This window comes from Polypterus senegalus, chromosome 1 (assembly GCF_016835505.1).
Source record: "Polypterus senegalus isolate Bchr_013 chromosome 1, ASM1683550v1, whole genome shotgun sequence".
NCBI lineage: Eukaryota > Metazoa > Chordata > Cladistia > Polypteriformes > Polypteridae > Polypterus > Polypterus senegalus.
Window position 1 is genome coordinate 1,338,096 of NC_053154.1, and position 18,429 is coordinate 1,356,524.

Sequence of the window (18,429 nt, forward strand, 5' to 3'; positions counted from 1 at the left end):
TTAAGGTAGAGCCATCTTACCTAACCTGTCTCATATCCACAAGGATGGATTGAATAATCCGCACTTCTTGTTTTCAGACCCGTCACCTGTCCTGACCTGTTACCAGTGCTCTAATCTCAATGAATCAAGCTCTTGTGACGTCCAGCAGCTGTCCTCATGTTCATCACCAGCAATGCAGTGTGGAGTTTCAGCAATCCAAACTATACAGAGTAAGTAGAATGAAACAGTTAAAGATTCATTTTTATATAAAACTAATAAGAGTGACCCTCAGAACTGATTTTGTGTTGTCAATGTGAGCAGCTTGTATGAAGTTTGTGTCTTTGACTGCACATTAAGCCTCAGGGCCTCAGCTTTTGGTCGTCTCCTCCAGCATTGCCAGATTATTGTGGCATGAGGCCATCACGAAGAAAAGTCTGCCCTGTGAGAGGAAAACATGGCATAACGGTGGTCCAGGTGCAGTGGCAGTGCTGCTCTGCGGGTCAAGCTGTTAGAAGTTCACTGATGGGTCTGGTGTGCATTCCAGGGTCTCTTACAGAAAGCAGTGAACTCACCAATGAGAGCTGTGGAGCCCCATGAAGTCCCTGAACTTGTTTCGTCTTTACTCTTTTTGACTTTATTCTCTTCACAAGTGTATGTGAGGTGCAGTGATTCCTGTCTTATTGTATTGCTTTTATTTCCTTCAGATTCCTTAAATCAAACTCAGTATATCAGATCGTGTGTCAATCCAGCCATCTGCAATGTTTCCATGTCCATCAACACTGGAGAACTGAGTGCCGTTTCACATACGGAGTGCTGTCAGTCAAATTTGTGCAACTCCAACAGCACAGAAGGTAATGGAGAAGGTACTTGGCACCCTGGCACTACTAACATATTCTTGAAAGAAAGTGTGATAAGTGTGACTACTTGTCTACTGGACCCCATCCCCAGCACACTACTTCAATCCTGCCTTCATGCCATAATCCCGACTGCTACAACAATAATAAACTCATCCCTTGACACTGGCTCTGTGCCTCTCACTTTTAAAATCATTTCTGTAACCCCAATGTTAAAGTCTGGTCTTGATGCTGACGATCTTAACAATTTCTGGCCTATTTCCCACTTACCTTTCCTGTCAAACGTTCTTGAGTGTGTTGTAGCCTCCCAGCTCACCAATTACTTAACCTCTAATAATTTGATGAACCCTTTCAGTCGGGTGTCAGGGCGTGGCACAGCTGTGGAACTGCTCTGCTATGGGTAACCAATGATTTGCTTATGGCAGCAGACTCTGGACAAACCAGCATATTAATTCTATTAGACCTCAGTGCAGCATTTGACACTCGGGTCAGACATGACATTCTACTGTCCAGAATGGAGAACATGCTGGGTATCTCTGGCACTGCCCTCCAGTGGTTCAAGTCCTATCTGACTGATAGACAAGAGTTTGTTAGTCTTGGTGACAGCAGATCCAGCTCAGCGCCAGTCACACAAGGAGCTCCTCAGGGTTCTGTCCTTGGCCCTCTTCTCACACTTGTCTCCTTCAGGCTAATGGAGTGACCAGAATCTCCACTGGCCTGACAGAAGCAGTCCAGAATTCTCAACTGACGATCTACAGTGTGATTGTGAGAGTGACTGCCTCAGCCGCACAAACGCTGGGCTGAACATCTTGTCACACTCTGCCCTAAATGTGTCGTTCATGATCCAGAAAGTGGCTGTAAGCAAACACCCCTGCCTGATGCTGCTGCAGATCCCTCATGCCCTCATTTTGTCCTAAAATGATAAGATGATGATAAGCAGCTCATCATCAGTAAAGGTGGCCTTGCTAAGGTCACTAACACCTACGAGAGCTGTCATCATTTTAAGATTTTGCTCCATGCATAACCGTTTTAGGTGGGATTTTCGTTTTATTCTTGTTATAAAATAATATCGCTGTCACCATTTTGTTGTTGTGTTTCCCTTTGCCATATGGTTGTGTTGTTGTTGGAGATGGCACCATTACTACCAGGTGACTGTATATGATTTGTGACGTCATGCTGTCTGCTCTACTACAGAAGGGGGCATGAGGCTAGTAGGCCGAGGTCTCCAGGTCTGTCACCGTGTCTGACTTTATCTTTGGCTTTGTCTTTTATGATTCTGATCTCCTGTGTTGTCGACTGGCCGTAGTTCAAGAATTAATTCATGGAGAGATGATGCTGGGCTTCTCTTATGTTGATCAGTTTTCCGCTTTTTTCTTTGTGTCTTAGCGTGCTCACTCTGCATTTAGTAACCACCATGTTCTGCGCCTGCACTCTGTGAAGATCACTCTACATAAACGCTGTACGTTTCATTGTGCTGATTCCTACTGCTGTGCTTTAAGATGGTGGCACACCACCACTGTTACTCAGGATTCCTGCATTTGTTTCTGATTTTGATGATTTTAGTTTATTCTGATCTCAGAAGTGACCCAGTCTGCTTCTGACCTTGTTGTCTCTTTCATCTTCTTAGCTTTGGACCTGTCATTCTAGTCTGGCATTGCAAGATCTTTTTGAAATGCCAGTCATCAAAGTCCGCACATGCCAGCACCCTAACCTCAAGATCTGTTCTGTTGTGTTTCCTGCTGTGCTTGGTGCACATTTTACAGTCCACTTGTCAGGTTTAAATCCAAATCCTCATGCACAAAATGAAGAACGCTTCACCTCCATGGCTGGGGTCTTCCGTACTTCAGATCATCAGAAGCAGACCCAGTTGAACTGCATTGCTGACAGACGTTTAACTGTTCTTTCCATGTTGTTTCCGCATCGTACAGTGAACATGGACTATCCTCTCCAGAGTAAATGTTTTGGACTCAATAATAAGGTTTAAATGGAACCAGTTGACAAGTAATATGGTGGACAGTAGGCCTCTAGGGACATTTAAAACTCAACTTGATTTTGTTTTGAAGACATAGACAGATTAAATTGGTAAGCTTTGTTGGGCTAAATTTCTCATTCCCGTTAAAAGTATTTTTAATGCTCTAATATGAAAAACTGGCTGTTGGTCACACAACACATCTCCTCTGTCACAGGAGGAGCTGAAGTTGGCATTAGACTGCCTAGCGTCTCCAACTCTGGACTTTCATTCAGTGTTTGACTTCCTCATCATTCGTTTTTTTTTGAGTTGTGCTGACATCCCAGTGTAGAGTTGGTGTGTGCCTTGTGCCCAGTGCTCCCATTATAAGCACTGGCCTTTTGTGACCATAAATTGAAATAAGAGGATTTAATAACAGTATGGTGTGGTGGCACATTGTTATGTGGTCTAAGAGCAGGTCTGAAATAAGTCCTTCAAAGGCTTTTTTAATTCAAACTCCTTAGTTTTCCTTTTATCATTAAATGTTAGATTTTCTAATCAGACATTTGAAGTAAAAGGACAAAGGCTGTTGCTTCACCAATAAATATCCAAGATCCTATCATCGCACCTTTGTCTTATTCCTTAAACTTTCCATATTCTTCATTACAGTCATCACACCTTCCCCAAATACCCTGCAATGCCATTCTGCAACAAGCAACGTGGACCAAGTAGTGCAGTGCGCTGGCATTGAAGACCGCTGCTTCACCCTTGGAAGTAAGTCAAGTGTCAATATAGCAGGACTTCTCGATCATTGGGAATGTATTCAAAAAAGCGTGGATTACAGCAGACTTCTGTTCAGAAATGTGTCTTGTTTAGCTACTGCAGTATGTGACCTGTGGGTGGGCTCTTGGCAGGAGTCTTCTGTTTTACATGTCTAGGATCGATGTAGTTCACTCTGGGACTTTCTGTGTGTGTCTTTCCCAGTGTTGATTTATTTTATTGCACTGATGATTTTAATTGTTGCCAATGTGTTACACACACGTTATTTGCCCCTTTTGCTCTGCTGTTCATTTCTCTTTTTTTCTTTTCTTGTTTAGTTAGTGGTCTTGGACTGGTCCAAGGTTGTGCCTCACAAAGTGCCTGTGACAATGTGCAGATGATTGCAGACTACTTTGGATTCACCACAATATCAAATATCAGCTGCTGCCAAGGATCTTTCTGCAACAATGTGACCAACAGTAGGCATCAACTCTTTTTATAGAGCCAGTAGATAACCTTCTCAATTGCATTCATGCTTGATGTGTGTTATCGTGGTATTTTCCTCTACTTACCCTTTACCTAGGGGTAAGTGTACTCATCAGGTCCGTCTACTGTCGCAACATAAGATTAACACACATAGACATACGCATACACACAGACTTTACGAATAACACACACATGGTTGTTTAACCTTTGGCACTTTAAACCACACAAGTGCCTTAGGAATAACACAGCACTTCAAGAGACTTACTTATTGTCAGCATGAAAAACATACAATGTTTTAAAGATATCTTAGACATAAATATTACTTTAGTCTCTACGAATGTATTCAAACATACAAAGGCTCCACATCCTTGGCTATAGCCCATTTATCAACAAGGAAAGCCTTACTTGATGTCCTGTTCCCTACTATTGGGTGAAGCTCACATCCTCAGCTTTAATAAACCATGCAGCACGGAGCATATGGCAAACCTCTGGATACAACAGTTGCTCAAAGAGATCTACCTTATTACTTCAATCACTCTAGACATGAAGACAAAGCATAGAATGTTAAAAAGTAGCATGGTATTTATTACATGAATAATAATACCAAAGAGAACAAAGAATAATAGAAAATAAGATTGATAGTAAAGTCTAGATATATATAGTAGTCCCAGGGTCTCGCACATGAAGTTGTTCATGAGATGCTTTTCTGACAATCAAAGCACATTGATGGTGCCCTCTTCTGATGTTGCTCTGCAGACAAGTCTTATTTATTATAAAAGTTTACCCCGGGGGTTTTCAAGATGTGATTGCTACATACAGTATATCTGATTGGCTGGCTGTCAATATGATGAATGAATATGCTCAAACCCATTCATCAGTTTGAGTACGGCCATTGTTTCAAGGGATAAAATTTCTTATGTTTTAACAATCTCCTGTCTCAAGCTGTAATTTCCAGTCCTATGGCATCTCCTTCTGGTCACAGATTGTAAAGTAATCGGGTACAACTTGAACCATAGCATGTCTTCCTTTTCCAAGCTCTAAATCAGTTTGGTCCTGGTGACTTTCCCTTTTCAGGTGATAAAATCACCAGTACAGCTTGAGGTGTCTCCTGAATTCCTGATCAGTTCAAGCAGATGGTACTGATATTTATACATTCAGGAAAACAGATTGCCTATGATGTTAACTGTCCATGCTAGTGACCTGCATTTAAGTTCATCTGCTGTTTTGTCTTGAACAGAATATGATGAAAATATAGACCAAAACCTGCAGATTTTGCACACCACAACAACATAGCCGACACACACTACACAATTAAAAGTGGATTTGCTCCACTTTTGGAAATGTTTGAAGGAGTTAGAATAAAAAAATGTACTTTCTTATTCTTATTATAAATTTACTATATAATAAAATGCTAAGGACTGTGAGTGTCCTGTTCCTCGAGCAATCTGGTGGGTCAGTTTATCCATCCATCCATCCATTCTCTTCCGCTTATCCGAGGTCGGGTCGCGGGGGCAGCAGCTTAAGCAGAGAGGCCCAGACTTCCCTCTCCCCGGCCACTTCTTCCAGCTCTTCCGGGAGAATCCCAAGGCGTTCCCAGGCCAGCCGGGAGACATAGTCCCTCCAGAGTGTCCTGGGTCTTCCCCGGGGCCTCCTCCCGGTTGGACATGCCCGGAACACCTCACCAGGGAGGCGTCCAGGAGGCATCCTGATCAGACGCCCGAGCCACCTCATCTGACTCCTCTCGATGCGGAGGAGCAGCGGCTCTACTCTGAGCCCCTCCCGGATGACTGAGCTTCTCACCCTATCTTTAAGGGAAAGCCCAGACACCCTGCGGAGGAAACTCATTTCAGCCGCTTGTATTCGCGATCTCGTTCTTTCGGTCACTACCCATAGCTCATGACCATAGGTGAGGGTAGGAGCGTAGATCGACTGGTAAATTGAGAGCTTTGCCTTACGGCTCAGCTCCTTTTTCACCACGACAGACCGATGCAGAGCCCGCATCACTGCGGATGCTGCACCGATCCGCCTGTCGATCTCACGCTCCATTCTTCCCTCACTCGTGAACAAGACCCGAGATACTTGAACTCCTCCACTTGGGGTAGGATCTCTCCCCCAACCCTGAGAGGGCACTCCACCCTTTTCCGGCTGAGGACCATGCTCTCGGATTTGGAGGTGCTGATTCTCATCCCAGCCGCTTCACACTCAGCTGCGAACCGATCCAGAGAGAGCTGAAGATCACGGCCTGATGAAGCAAACAGGACAACATCATCTGCAAAAAGCAGTGACCCAATCCCGAGTCCACCAAACCGGACCCCTTCAACACCCTGGCTGCGCCTAGAAATTCTGTCCATAAAAGTTATGAACAGAATCGGTGACAAAGGGCAGCCCTGGCGGAGTCCAACTCTCACTGGAAACGGGCTCGACTTACTGCCGGCAATGCGGACCAAGCTCTGACACCGGTTGTACAGCGACCGAACAGCTCTTATCAGGGGTCAGTTTAGCTTTAATGTAATTGGTCAGTTTGGTTTTGGTGATGTGATTGAAAGAGGAAGTGTGAAAGACACAAGGAGGCTGTAAAGCTATAGGAGGCACGCTGAGAGTCATCTTCAAAGAAGGAAATTATAAAAGTGGACAGGTGGCGACAAAGGCACCTCAAAATCATAGAGTCTGGGAAAAGAAGGCATTAAAAGATAAGCCTGGTATTTTTCAAGTCAAACTTGTTTCTTCACAAGCATGCTATGTGTGCATCTGTCAAACAAAATTGTATACTGAAGTTACAGTCGGTGCTTTCAGTAAATTAAAAAAAATGCCTGCTTTGGCACTTTACAATGGCAAGTATGGGGAACAGAGGAAAAGCTTAAAAATGTAGGAAATATGTCAAATTTTTTAGCCAAGACAGTTGTTGAGTACTGATCCACGCTAGCCATGTTTCTGACGTGTGTTTGTGACAACAAAGGAATTTGTCGCATATTCCAGGTATTGTTATTCTTGTGGTTAGTTTAAGTTTAAGAATCTGACATAAATATTGAAGTAAATCAAAACCAAACCAGCCACATGACATGGAAATTTGGTCTTTTGAGAGGAAACCGCACCCATCGGGATAAAAGGTTAGCAGAAGACTACAAGTGGTGAGCTATCGTACATGGCTGGACTTGTTTAAAAATGGCAGAATCTCATAATATTAGTATTTTATTATTCTAAAATGATGTGTAAAATAAGTAATTACAGTACACAGATCAAAAACTGGCAATAAGGGACACATTCAGTTTGTTTTGAAGCTTTTCCTCCTTTCCCCATTGGCTGCATTGTAAAGATGTTTTTAGCAACAACATTTATTTCTAGAGCACGATTTCATGCACATGATGAAGCTCAAACTGCTTTACAAGATGAAGAGAGAAACAAGAAAAATATCAAAATAAGATTAGGCAATACTAATTAACAAAGAATAAAGTAAGGTCTGACGCCCAGGAGGACAGAAAAAAACAAAAAACAAAAAACACTCCGGTGGGCTGAAGAAAAAAAAAAGCAAAATCTGCAGGGGTACCGAGGCCACGAGACCACCCAGCCCCCACTGAATTTAAAATTCAGAGAAAGCAATTCATTTTAGAGCACAATTTTGCATGACAAATGCATATCCAGTAGTGTACAGAATATTTGTGAAGAAATTACTTAGACTTCAAAAATGTCAAACGTATCCTTTATGGGATTATTATTATCGACAGAGGGAGCGCCGGCTCTGGAGACACACGAGGATACCTAGGACAGGCTCTGAAGGTGCAAGAAGGGAAAGAGATATAAATACATATTTTAAAATGTACTTAATTGCTTGCCTTTGTGGGGTAACGGCTAGCAAATAATATTTTTGTTAATTCACCAATATGCTTAAGGCTTTTTTGTGACAGTAAAAGTGTAGTAATTAAATGATTTGATGGCTCACAAATTTGAATAACTGCACAGTTTTTGCTTTTACTCTAATTAAAACAATGTCATTTCACTGTCCGAATTGAAGAAATGCAAGACAATAAAAGAGTTAAACGTTCTGAATACGGGCTTCAGATGAAAACTTGCTCATTCATTTTACTTTCAGATTCCAGTGTGACTTGTCACCAATGCTACTCGTCCACTTCCTGGGACTCCTGTGAAAGTGTGTCTGCTCCCTGCAGTTCTCCAAATGCGACTTGCTCAACGGTTTTTAGCTCAGGTGAGCGCCGATACACCCTGATGTGCATATTATTGTTATTTAGCTGGGGACATTAAAACCTCAACAGTCCTCCACCACAACTTCTTCATCCCCAAATTTGTAAATCCCAGTTCTGTAACATTTGAGGCTTACAATGTTATCGTATTTGCTTCAGGTCCCAGGCAGCATGGATGCCAAAAAATACAAAATCAAGCATCATAGTAACATTGAGGACAGATAATACACCATTATAGTTTCATTGAGTTAACTTGAATCATGACCTGCTACAGCCAAGAAACGACCTGCAGAATTCTGTCATGGCAGCATGAAGATGAACAAGGTCTGGCTGGCCTTTGATTGTAAAGGTGGAAGAAAAGGTTATCAGCATGCAGTGAACGGTAATGGAGACAGTGACAGTGTATGAGAGAGCAGGCGCTATACTGGTTATGTGTGAGCCAGTTGAGTCAGTTATTCATGAACAGTTAGTTAAATCAGTGAGGTCCACGCATGTTAGATGACACCTGAAATGAAACAACACCACATGGAATGTTCTCACGAGAATGTCAGGCTGATGAGTTCAGGCTAAAAACAATTTGGGAAGCATAAACAGGGAATTTCATAACTGGTGATGAAACCAAACAACAAAGCATTCAACATCCTAGCAAATGCTGGCAAATCAGACTCCCAGTTTATATTAATGTTGAAGATGAAGTGCTCAACGATTATTGGCCACACAAGGCCCACATAGCCAGTCGGTATCACATTGATCAGCTGTGGTGTTCAGGGCCATACATCAGGATATGGCATGGATGAGGCTGTCAGCCATCAGTCACCCTTCTGTTTCACAAATGCCCACGCTGCACATGTCACAGGTGGGTAACTTTGGTTCTGAAGATGATGAGGACATCAAGTCAGTGACAGAGGACTGGCCACTCAAGCCAGATAAGGTGTTTCATTGGGGGGTCACAGGAAGGCCTTGTGAGTTCGTTGCGTGTTTGGTGCGCTGGTATATTTCTTTGGTCTGATGGCTAATTTGTTGGTAGGCTTCCCTCATACATCCCTTTTAATGACAACACTCTTTTTTCTTTTAAATGATTAAGTTTGTGTTCTTGTTTGATTCTTTAGATGTGAATTCATACAACATTTTCCAAAGACAGTGTGCCGTTCCGGAGAGCTGCAATGTGAGCGTCTCACTGAACTACGGATATGGAAGCACAGCCTGGATTTCTCAGTGCTGCAGCTCAGACCTGTGTAATGCTGAAAACGGTAATTTTCCTTATTCATTTTTATTCTATTGTTATTAAAGCTTTAATATTTTGTACCTGTGGGGTTGACATAGTGTGTCATGGTGAGGTTGGGCATCGATGCCAGCCTGCATGCTCACTGTCTCTGAGGAGTTTTTGTAATTTCTCCTCATCTATTTGCTCTTGTTCTCCAAGATCTCCACTTCTTTACCAGTTAGGCTTACTGGTTCAGTATCCGTGTGGGTGTGTGTCTGAGTGCCAGTGTGCCCAGGGTTTGCTTCTGGTCTTGTGCCTGAGGTTGCCATTTTAGACTCTGCCTCTTTATAACCTTACAATTGAAAAGTCAGATTGGAACATCCGCTAGATGGATGAAAGGATTTTGTAAATTCTTGAGGGCAACCTTTGGATTGTTAACTTGAAAGAATTCCACGAGGACTCCATGTGTTTCTACACTTTTTGAGAGTTAAAGCCATTGGACAGGATGTCATATTCAGAATGTGCCTGTGATAAAAGATCTGGATGATGTGGTCACTCGTTTTCTTTTTGTTCCCACAGTTAGCGTTGCCAGCGACCCCAATGGCTTAGTCTGCTGTGCTGGATTGAACGGCCTGTGCCAGAGGCTGGTCATGTGCACTGGCATTCAGGACCACTGCTTTATCTCAGGTATGCCCGTTGGAAGTCAAACTTACCCTACTTTCATTTGCTAGTCTTTTACGAAGTAGATTTTTAATATTTTATGAGTGCATTTCGTACCAGTGTGTCTTCTGACATCTTCCTGTTTCTCAGACTTTGGTGATCACATTTTAAACCAAACAATCGTGAAGTGCGTGCATGCCATTTAGTTTGATTAATCAACCTGTGAAGTTATTCAATGTGATTTACATGTGCTTACCTGATCTTTTGGATGAGAAAGAAACTTCAGGGCAAGAAAAACTCAAATCAAACTCTACATTTCATCACCGTGGTAAAGACTAGGACGTTGAAGTATATTTTGTGGAGCTTGAAGGACGTGGCTTCACGGCAGAACACTGTAGATGAACACATTTGAACCCACAGGTCCCACAGGCGAGACCCACTGACCAGGTAATGACATAAACCACAGTCCCCATTTCTAACTGTGAGCCGTTATCATTCTCGGTGTGCACGTGCAGCACAGCGCCAGTCCGTCCGAGCGCTAACTCCTCCAGGTGACCACAGTCCTGATGCCGACTGTCCATCTCCATTGTGTCCTCAGCAGGTGTCATGTTGGTCATTTGTTTTTGACCCCACAGATCCTAGAGAATTTTCTGGAGTCTTGTGCACTTTTGTCCCTTCATCCTGCCTCCTCGAGTTACTGTTATTTCGGACTTCTTATTTGCAGATTTTCTTGCACTGTTTTTGGGGTTTTCAGTACTGCAGGTCATGAATCTGCCATTTGTTTTTTTCATTTACGACTTACATTTGATCTTTTATTTTTATTTTAACCATTATCACTGCCATATTTTTGGCAGGTAAATATAGAAAAGAAAGCCTCACCTGGCAGGACGGGGCTTCTTTATTGCACTTGGGGTTGTTTCACTTGTAACGCCATGTATAACGAGTATAATGGAGCTTAAATCTGCACCAGTTCTCTCAACAAAATGAATAAATAAATAAGCAGAATAAGGGCCCAAAAAAGAGGGGAGACATGCACTCATAAGCCCTTCATCCATGCTCAAACCTGCTTAATTTAATTCAACGCTATGAGCATTGGGTCATCAATGTGGTTCTAAAAATATAAAAAATATAAGATTTCCTGTTATTGCTACGCAGATGGCACACAGATATACAGTAGCAAAACAAACTCTCTTACACCCATACTGGAATGTCTGAATTGCCACCAGAATATCCCCAATTTGCTCAATCTGAATGATAAGAGAATAGAGATTGTGTGTTTTGGAGACCTTGCGACATACGTTTTTATTTTAACCATTATCACCGCCATATTGAATGGGTATGGTTGGCACCTTGTTGTGCCTTAGTTGTTATTAGGGCCACTCTTGCATCTCTATGGGGGTGTCTTCTGAGGTTGTGACTTTTGACCAATTGGTCTTTGAGTTAAAAGTCACTCAGAAAGATCACTTCCTTATCGGAGCTGATGGATTCCTAAACAGACCTTTTTGCTGAATGCTTTTGTAATTCATTCTAAGAATCTCCAGATTTCTCATCTTTTGCCTGTCTGTTTGACTCTCATGTGTGTCTCTTGTTCTTACTTTGGCATCTCTCTGTTTAGATTTCCAGCTTTTGGCTCCTTTCTTGCCTTTTGCAAAGTCATTTCTAGGGTTGTGTGGTACACCCGGACTAAAGTACCAAAAAACAAAAAAACAGCAGCATTTTAGGATTTTCATTACCAGAAGTAAGCATCAGCTGTCCTCTCAATCTCCGCAACAATCCCAGACTCCACAGTTATCAAAAGGAAGCCTCATGTAAGACGCTTATTTGCTTCAGAACCATATTATTATATAGGTACTGAGGTTCAAAAGCTGGTCATTTTATTAGCGATCCAACATTAATCTCTTCTCCTGGTTGCTTACATAAACTTCTAGCTGGCAGTTTCAGTATGTGCTCTGGTTGTCCCATAGCAGATTGGATCTTTACAGGTCAATTGCCCATGATGCTAGGCCAAGTCAGGCTAGAAATGCAGAAGAAACGGAATCACTCAGTGGGGTCATTGACGGCTTTGCTCGTTTCTGTTTCCCATGACTCTTTCCTGTGAAATCCAGAGTGTTGCTTCCTGGTTTCAATCGCAGGTGCACTTTGCATTAATTTCTATCTTCATCATCATTCAACCCAAGTCTCTCTTGGGCTTTGCATTTTATGTAAAAATGGTTAAGCCCGATTAACACCTGGGACAGTGCTTTCTGCTGCCATCCTTTGGGTGAAATAATATCATGTTACAGTATAATCATGAATTTTTCTATGTGTCCTACCAGTCTCTGGTATCTCATTGATATTCATGAGTACCGAGGAGCCTTAAACAAAACACACAATGGCGTGTAAACAAGAAGCTGTAAAGCCAGTTTTAGAAGACAGTGAAACTGAACCATTAGTTGTGCCAAGAGATAATGAGGATGATGTGAATTGGCCACCGGATGCTGACCTGGATAACCTGGATATGCAGACATACTGTATGACCGGGCCGCCATGATATGTGTGGTCAAATGAAGGGTTGCTGTCCAACCAAGTAGAAGGACAAGAAAGGCATCGGTCCCCCAAGCACTGTTCACAGTCTGCAGCTGTCAATGTCTGTGTCAGGGGAATGTGGAAGTCATTAAGCCTGGCGCTGTGGTAGGCTACAATAAAACAATGAGTGCGTCACTGGCACAGATCAGGCACTGACATTTTACCCTCTTGTGCATAAAACCAACATAGGAAATATTGTCCCTATGTGTTGGTGATTGTCTCAAAAAACGTGACTCCAAAGACTGCATCAGTACAGCAGTGGACACTTGGCAGACCACAGCTATTGGATTACGGTTGATATTTTGACATTTTCACTTTTCTGTTACAAGTAATAACATTTTTTCTTGTTTGGCTTGTTTTTCTGGAGGTAAACGTAATGCTAAGAAAATTACACAAATTACTCTACAACTCAGACCTTTTTAATGCCTTTCGGGGAGATTCCTTTCTCAAAATGTCTGTTCAAGACGCTGGGCTCCTTCAGGCTTGACATTAACAGGACAGTCACGCCGAGAGCTTCTTTAGGCTTTAACTCTCACCATGAATCATTTTATTCAAAAAATGAAATCTTTAAAGATTTATCAAACTTAAAAACAAAAATCTAAGTCCAAAATTCAGACTTTGTTAATCCAAAAGGCCAAAATAGAATTCTAGAAGAGAGAATTATCCAAAGATAGCAAAGCTAATTATGGAACCAAAATGTAGAAACCTTTCTAAAGCCAAAATGAATTCATTCTTTTACAGTCTTGGATTTAATGATTTTTAATTTACAGGTTTTTGGCATGTCACAATGTAAGGCTGTTAACAAGTGCTAGCATACAAATCTGTTTTCATATTTTTTTTTAGATACCGGATTATCTGCATATTCAGGTTGTGCGTCACAAAGCGTGTGTGACAATCCCGTCACAGCAGCTGCCAGCCTGCAGATCTCTCTGAGCCAACAGACTCACTGCTGCCAAGGAAATGTCTGCAATAAACCCAGTAAGCCTCCTTCTCGTTCCCGCGTGCCTGTCGGTGGCACAGTGGTTGGTGCTGCAGCGCCTGAAGGGTTGCGTGGTTCGGGTTCAAGTCTGCAGAATTTGTACTTTCTCTCCAAGTCTGTGCAGGTTTTTTAAATTCCCACATCATTGAAGATGTGTTTTAGGTGCTTTGCTTGCTGATATGTGGGTGAATGTGAGTGTGCCCTCTGATGGGCTGGCACCCCACCTTGTGGACATAAAATGACAGCAAAGATTTGGTCTTTTGTCCCTTGGTTTGACCCCAGTTTTCAATGGACTGTTTTAATGTATTTATTTATTTGTTTGTTATCTGACACAATTGAAATAACAAATCAAGACCATTCATGGCTTATTGTTTTTCTTTTTTCATTTCTAGATGTCACTTTAAGCTGCTATGTGTGTCAGTCGTCACCTTCGTGGGACGTTTGTGAAAACACGACAACTTCATGTGATTCTGAAAATTCAGCCTGTGGAGTTTTTGTCAATGTTAACAGCTCTGGTAAGAAGAGTCCACTGCCTTCAGTGGCATTTCATTGCGTTTTGGTTTTTGTCTCCATTTTTTATTACAAGTTTACTCTTCTATCTGTGATGAAGGCCCTTTGGTAATAATGGCGTTAAGTGGCATGGCTGAGGAGGACTGGGGCTTTTTAACCAAAAGGTAGAAGAAATGAGAAAACACAAAATGAAAACTAACAACTTGATAGTCAAAGAATGACTTTGTAAATGTTTAAACCAGAAAAGGGGACAGAGGAACACTCAGGTAATAAACACCACCTTGGTCAGGAATCAAGAAAGTCCAAGGTATCTGCGTCAAGCGAAAACAAAAGTCAAAAGCAAAGGTCACCAAACATGTCCAAAAAGATTCGTCAAATAACAAAGCAAAGATGAAAAAATCAGTTACTACAGTAGATGTCCCAGGCCTAGGATACCAGGAGCTGTCATCTTAAATAGGTGGGAAATAGTGATGGAACATGTCACATGACTTCTGTATCAGGTGACCAGAAACAGCAGAACTGTAGACAATACGGGTGTAAGGGGGTCACAAAAGGGGTGGGCCATACAAAATACAGCCAATAGCTATTCTGTTATTTATTAAGCAGAAATAAATAATAGAAAAGATAAACAAAGGACTGTGACACGACACAACAAAGAGTGTGTGGACGAGAACTCCCAAGTACTTGCAGGTCATTTAGATGATTTGATTGAACGTCCTCCACTGCACACGCCATGGCGTCACTGTTGAATACAACAGTAATAAGTGATTAAGAGACAACTCTATCATCCCTTTCTTCATTCATTTGGCAGGCTTGGGAGTGACAAACAGTGAGACCGAGAGGTCCTGTGTTACGCTGGACAGATGCAACACAACAGAGTCAACTAACTATGGACTTGCAAGTAGCATTTGGACATCCCACTGCTGCGACACCGACCTGTGCAACACAGAAACAGGTGAGCCGGAAGCAGAAAAGGCCCTGAAATGTCTGCAGCCTCCGTACTACAAATCCTACAAGGTGTTTGAAACCATGGAACGGTGGTGCTGCTTAGTAAGTCCTGGAGATGTTCAAAGAGAACAAAGATCAGCAAAAATAACAAGAAACACTCCTTGTTCTGTAAATGAATGTTTGTGGGCAGAGATGTGTAACATTGTAGGGTCACCTGGTGAGAGTTAACCATTGTGACATATTACAAATGGAAAAATAAAATCTTAAGCCAGACCCTGAGATTCAGCTTTTGTTGAATTTGTGTTTTTCAGTCGTGTCTAACACATCTGGTGTCATAAACGGGCTGCTCTGCTGTGCAACGACGGATGGGACGTGCCAGAATGCGGTGCAGTGCACTGGCGTTGAGGACAACTGCTTTACATCAGGTGTGTGCGTCCACATGTCCACTTGTCCTTTTTATTGAGTCTTCAGTTCTGCTCAGTTCTGTCATTTTACTTTGGTGTGCACCTGGCAAAATGGCGCCTTGTTTGGTAAAAGCTGCGTAAACTTCTAATGTGGGATTACTGCTGGTCTTGTTTCCAATGGACTCTGCTTTTGTTTCAGATGACGGACAAAACGTGTACAGGGGATGCACCTCCCAGAGCGTGTGCAACGACCCGCCACACTCCCTGACCGCCCGCAGTTGGCCTTTTATGTCTAACAGCAGGTGCTGCCAAGGAAATTTGTGCAATCGACCAGGTGAGTGGTGGGCATTTAAAGTCCCACTTGTCAATGGCACCGATGCCTTTACTGCTTTGGGCTAACTTGGTCTTTCTCGTCTCAAGAATTTGAGGGGGTTTGTTTGATTGGTGCTTCCTGTTTGTAATAATATTTATTTATTTACTTATTCATTCATTTATTCACTGAGCTTCTGCAAAAAAAAAAAAATTTCCTCTTAGGAACAAATAAATCTATCTATTATATAGTGCCTTTCACTCTATCTATCTGGTTTTTGTTCCACTATGCCCAATCACATTTAATGATAAAATTGTCATCATGTATGTGAATTGTTTGTTTTATGTGTTTAAAATTCAATTGTCTTCAAAGCTCAGGTTTTGTCTTATTAAGCTGTTTGCCCCAATGCTTGTAAACCTCCTGAACACCTGAGACCTTCTGAGATCTTCTTGCCTTCCTTCTCTAAACTCCGTTCCTCGTGTCCTGCTCTGAGACTCCATGTCCCTTAGATCTTTGTTCCCAGGTCTCTTTGTGTGTCAAGGTAACAGTCTGCCTGCCATCTCCAGCTTCTTCATCGTCGTTTCTTCCGTTATGATGTTCATTGTTCTCAGCTCACTCCTCCACTGTGCACCATGCTGAGCTGCTCTGATACCTTTAAACTCAGAAGTTCTCTGCCTTGCGTCATTCTTTGTTGTTTCATATTGTGATTTGGCATTTAGAGCTCCTCTTGCTCCTTGATGATATTTTTGTTTGAGACTCTTCTGCTTCTTTTATTTTTTGTAGCTTTTCAATTTGTATATTTGGTGTAAAGTGCCTTATGATGTTAAGTTAAACCCACTTCAAGTACTTCATGGTCATGCACAATGTGAAAGCTGCTGCATATTTGTAACAAAGATGGCTTCCTGGATGGGCTGATTCTAGCTGAGTGTAACTCTTGCTGAAGATCCCACTCATAAAATGGATGAAACAAGCAGCCCAGCTTACAGGTCGGCCTGGGTCACATGATAATCTAGCTAATGGAAAGCACATTTAGAATGATAATAATGTGTGTCGATTAAAGGTGTTATGAACAAAAAACGTGTAACATTTGTGGAGTGCAATGGTGACCGACGATGGGATCATCCCACATGTCTTCAAGTGACTCTCCTCGCTTTATTAACTTTACCATTAGAGCTGACATGACTTGGAGGTTGCTTTGTATTGATTCTTGAGTGATGAACATGACCTAAATTTATTTATCTAATGATTGAATACATGGTGACTTTTAAGGAGAACGTGCAGGAGACAGGTGAGCTGACACGTGAATGTGTGTCTTTTGCCAAACTGTGTCCCAATGCAAACGTAATGCCAACTTGTTTTTCAGACACTTTGACTTGCAACAACTGTTACGCCACTTCATGGACAACATGTGAGAGCCACGCTGAGGTGTGCCCTCAGGGTGACATGTACTGCGTGTCCTCTGCTTATTCCTACGTGACGCGTGAGTATTTCATTTTTTGTGTTGCTTTGCATACCTTGGTGAAGACGGTTAATGACAGACACTTAACTTGATTCCACTGGCACATCCATGTTCCTCTTTGCCAACTGGCTGGATGTAATTGAGATCGGGACACAAGACTGGGTGGACAAGCAAGGCAGGAGAAGTCACAACGTGAAGGCAGGACTGCACTGAAAGTCCAGTTCAGTGGCATAACCTGAGCCATCGCAGTCGACAGTCAGAACTGTAATCTGAACATTTCAAAATCTGCGTTTACTTCTTTGGTGCTGCTTGAGACAAAGAGAAGTGCCATCCATTACACAAAGAGAGAACAGGATGATCACGCATTCAAGTCCAAAACACAGAAGAACATTGGGGTTGCTGGTGGGAAAGCCACACTGACGAGTAAGTTAAGGTGTGCAAAGACCCTGGTGGCATTTCCACTGACCATGCTGGAAGAGAATCAAGGCCTCTTCATTTGAAACGTTTTGTGACTGAAGTGCCGATCTTATGAAGAGTTCCTGTGAGGCAGTGGGTACCAGGGAAGTAGGCAGAGTCAGTGGGAAGTCAGTGGTCATGACACACCAGGATGTCGTGATAGTCGTCAAATCAATTTGACCATACAGTCTGAAATGCTGGTGGCAACCTCTGTTGTATGGGAAGAAGTGCTTTGTTGTTGTGTTGTAGTACTCACAGAACCAGTCAGATGCCCCTTCTTCACCAATTACAGGAGCACAAACCTCCAGGTTTCTACTTGAAGGCACTCTATCCATTCAGACAACTACGACTCTCGGTCACTCTGTTGATCAGTGCTGTCCATGTCTTCTGATCACTTATGGTTACTTTCATTTCTACTGTGTTCAGTCCAGTACCTTTCTTGATGGTGTTGAGCCATCAAGCTCTTGCATGGACACTTCCTCTTTGCCACTGACTAATCTAAAGTATGATGTCCTTCTTAAGCGATCTGCTTGGTATATGACCAAAGTAAGAGAGCCGTGTTTTGCTGTGTTATCATGGTCTCCAGTGAGATTTCCAGTTTGATGTCTTCCAGCACTACTTGGTTCGTTATTCTGGTTGACAGACATGTCCAGCACTGCAGTTCAAACGTATTGATCGTTCACCTCTCTGCCTTCCTCAGTGTCCAGGTTTC

General features: G+C 42.4%; 1 protein-coding gene across 1 annotated transcript in view; it reads left to right on the forward strand.

Moving 5' to 3' along the window:
• Positions 1-833: 833 nt before the first annotated feature.
• The window catches only part of LOC120517407, a 58,566-nt gene continuing 40,970 nt past the window's right edge, over positions 834-18,429 (forward strand). Inside the window, exons 1-13 of the mRNA XM_039739725.1 lie at positions 834-842; positions 1,521-1,598; positions 2,220-2,292; positions 3,451-3,555; positions 3,879-4,019; positions 9,332-9,472; positions 10,006-10,113; positions 13,495-13,629; positions 14,023-14,145; positions 14,952-15,095; positions 15,400-15,513; positions 15,692-15,826; positions 17,166-17,282. Coding sequence (XP_039595659.1) covers positions 834-842; positions 1,521-1,598; positions 2,220-2,292; positions 3,451-3,555; positions 3,879-4,019; positions 9,332-9,472; positions 10,006-10,113; positions 13,495-13,629; positions 14,023-14,145; positions 14,952-15,095; positions 15,400-15,513; positions 15,692-15,826; positions 17,166-17,282 — 1,423 coding nt within the window. The remainder of the gene's footprint in view (positions 843-1,520; positions 1,599-2,219; positions 2,293-3,450; positions 3,556-3,878; positions 4,020-9,331; positions 9,473-10,005; positions 10,114-13,494; positions 13,630-14,022; positions 14,146-14,951; positions 15,096-15,399; positions 15,514-15,691; positions 15,827-17,165; positions 17,283-18,429) is intronic.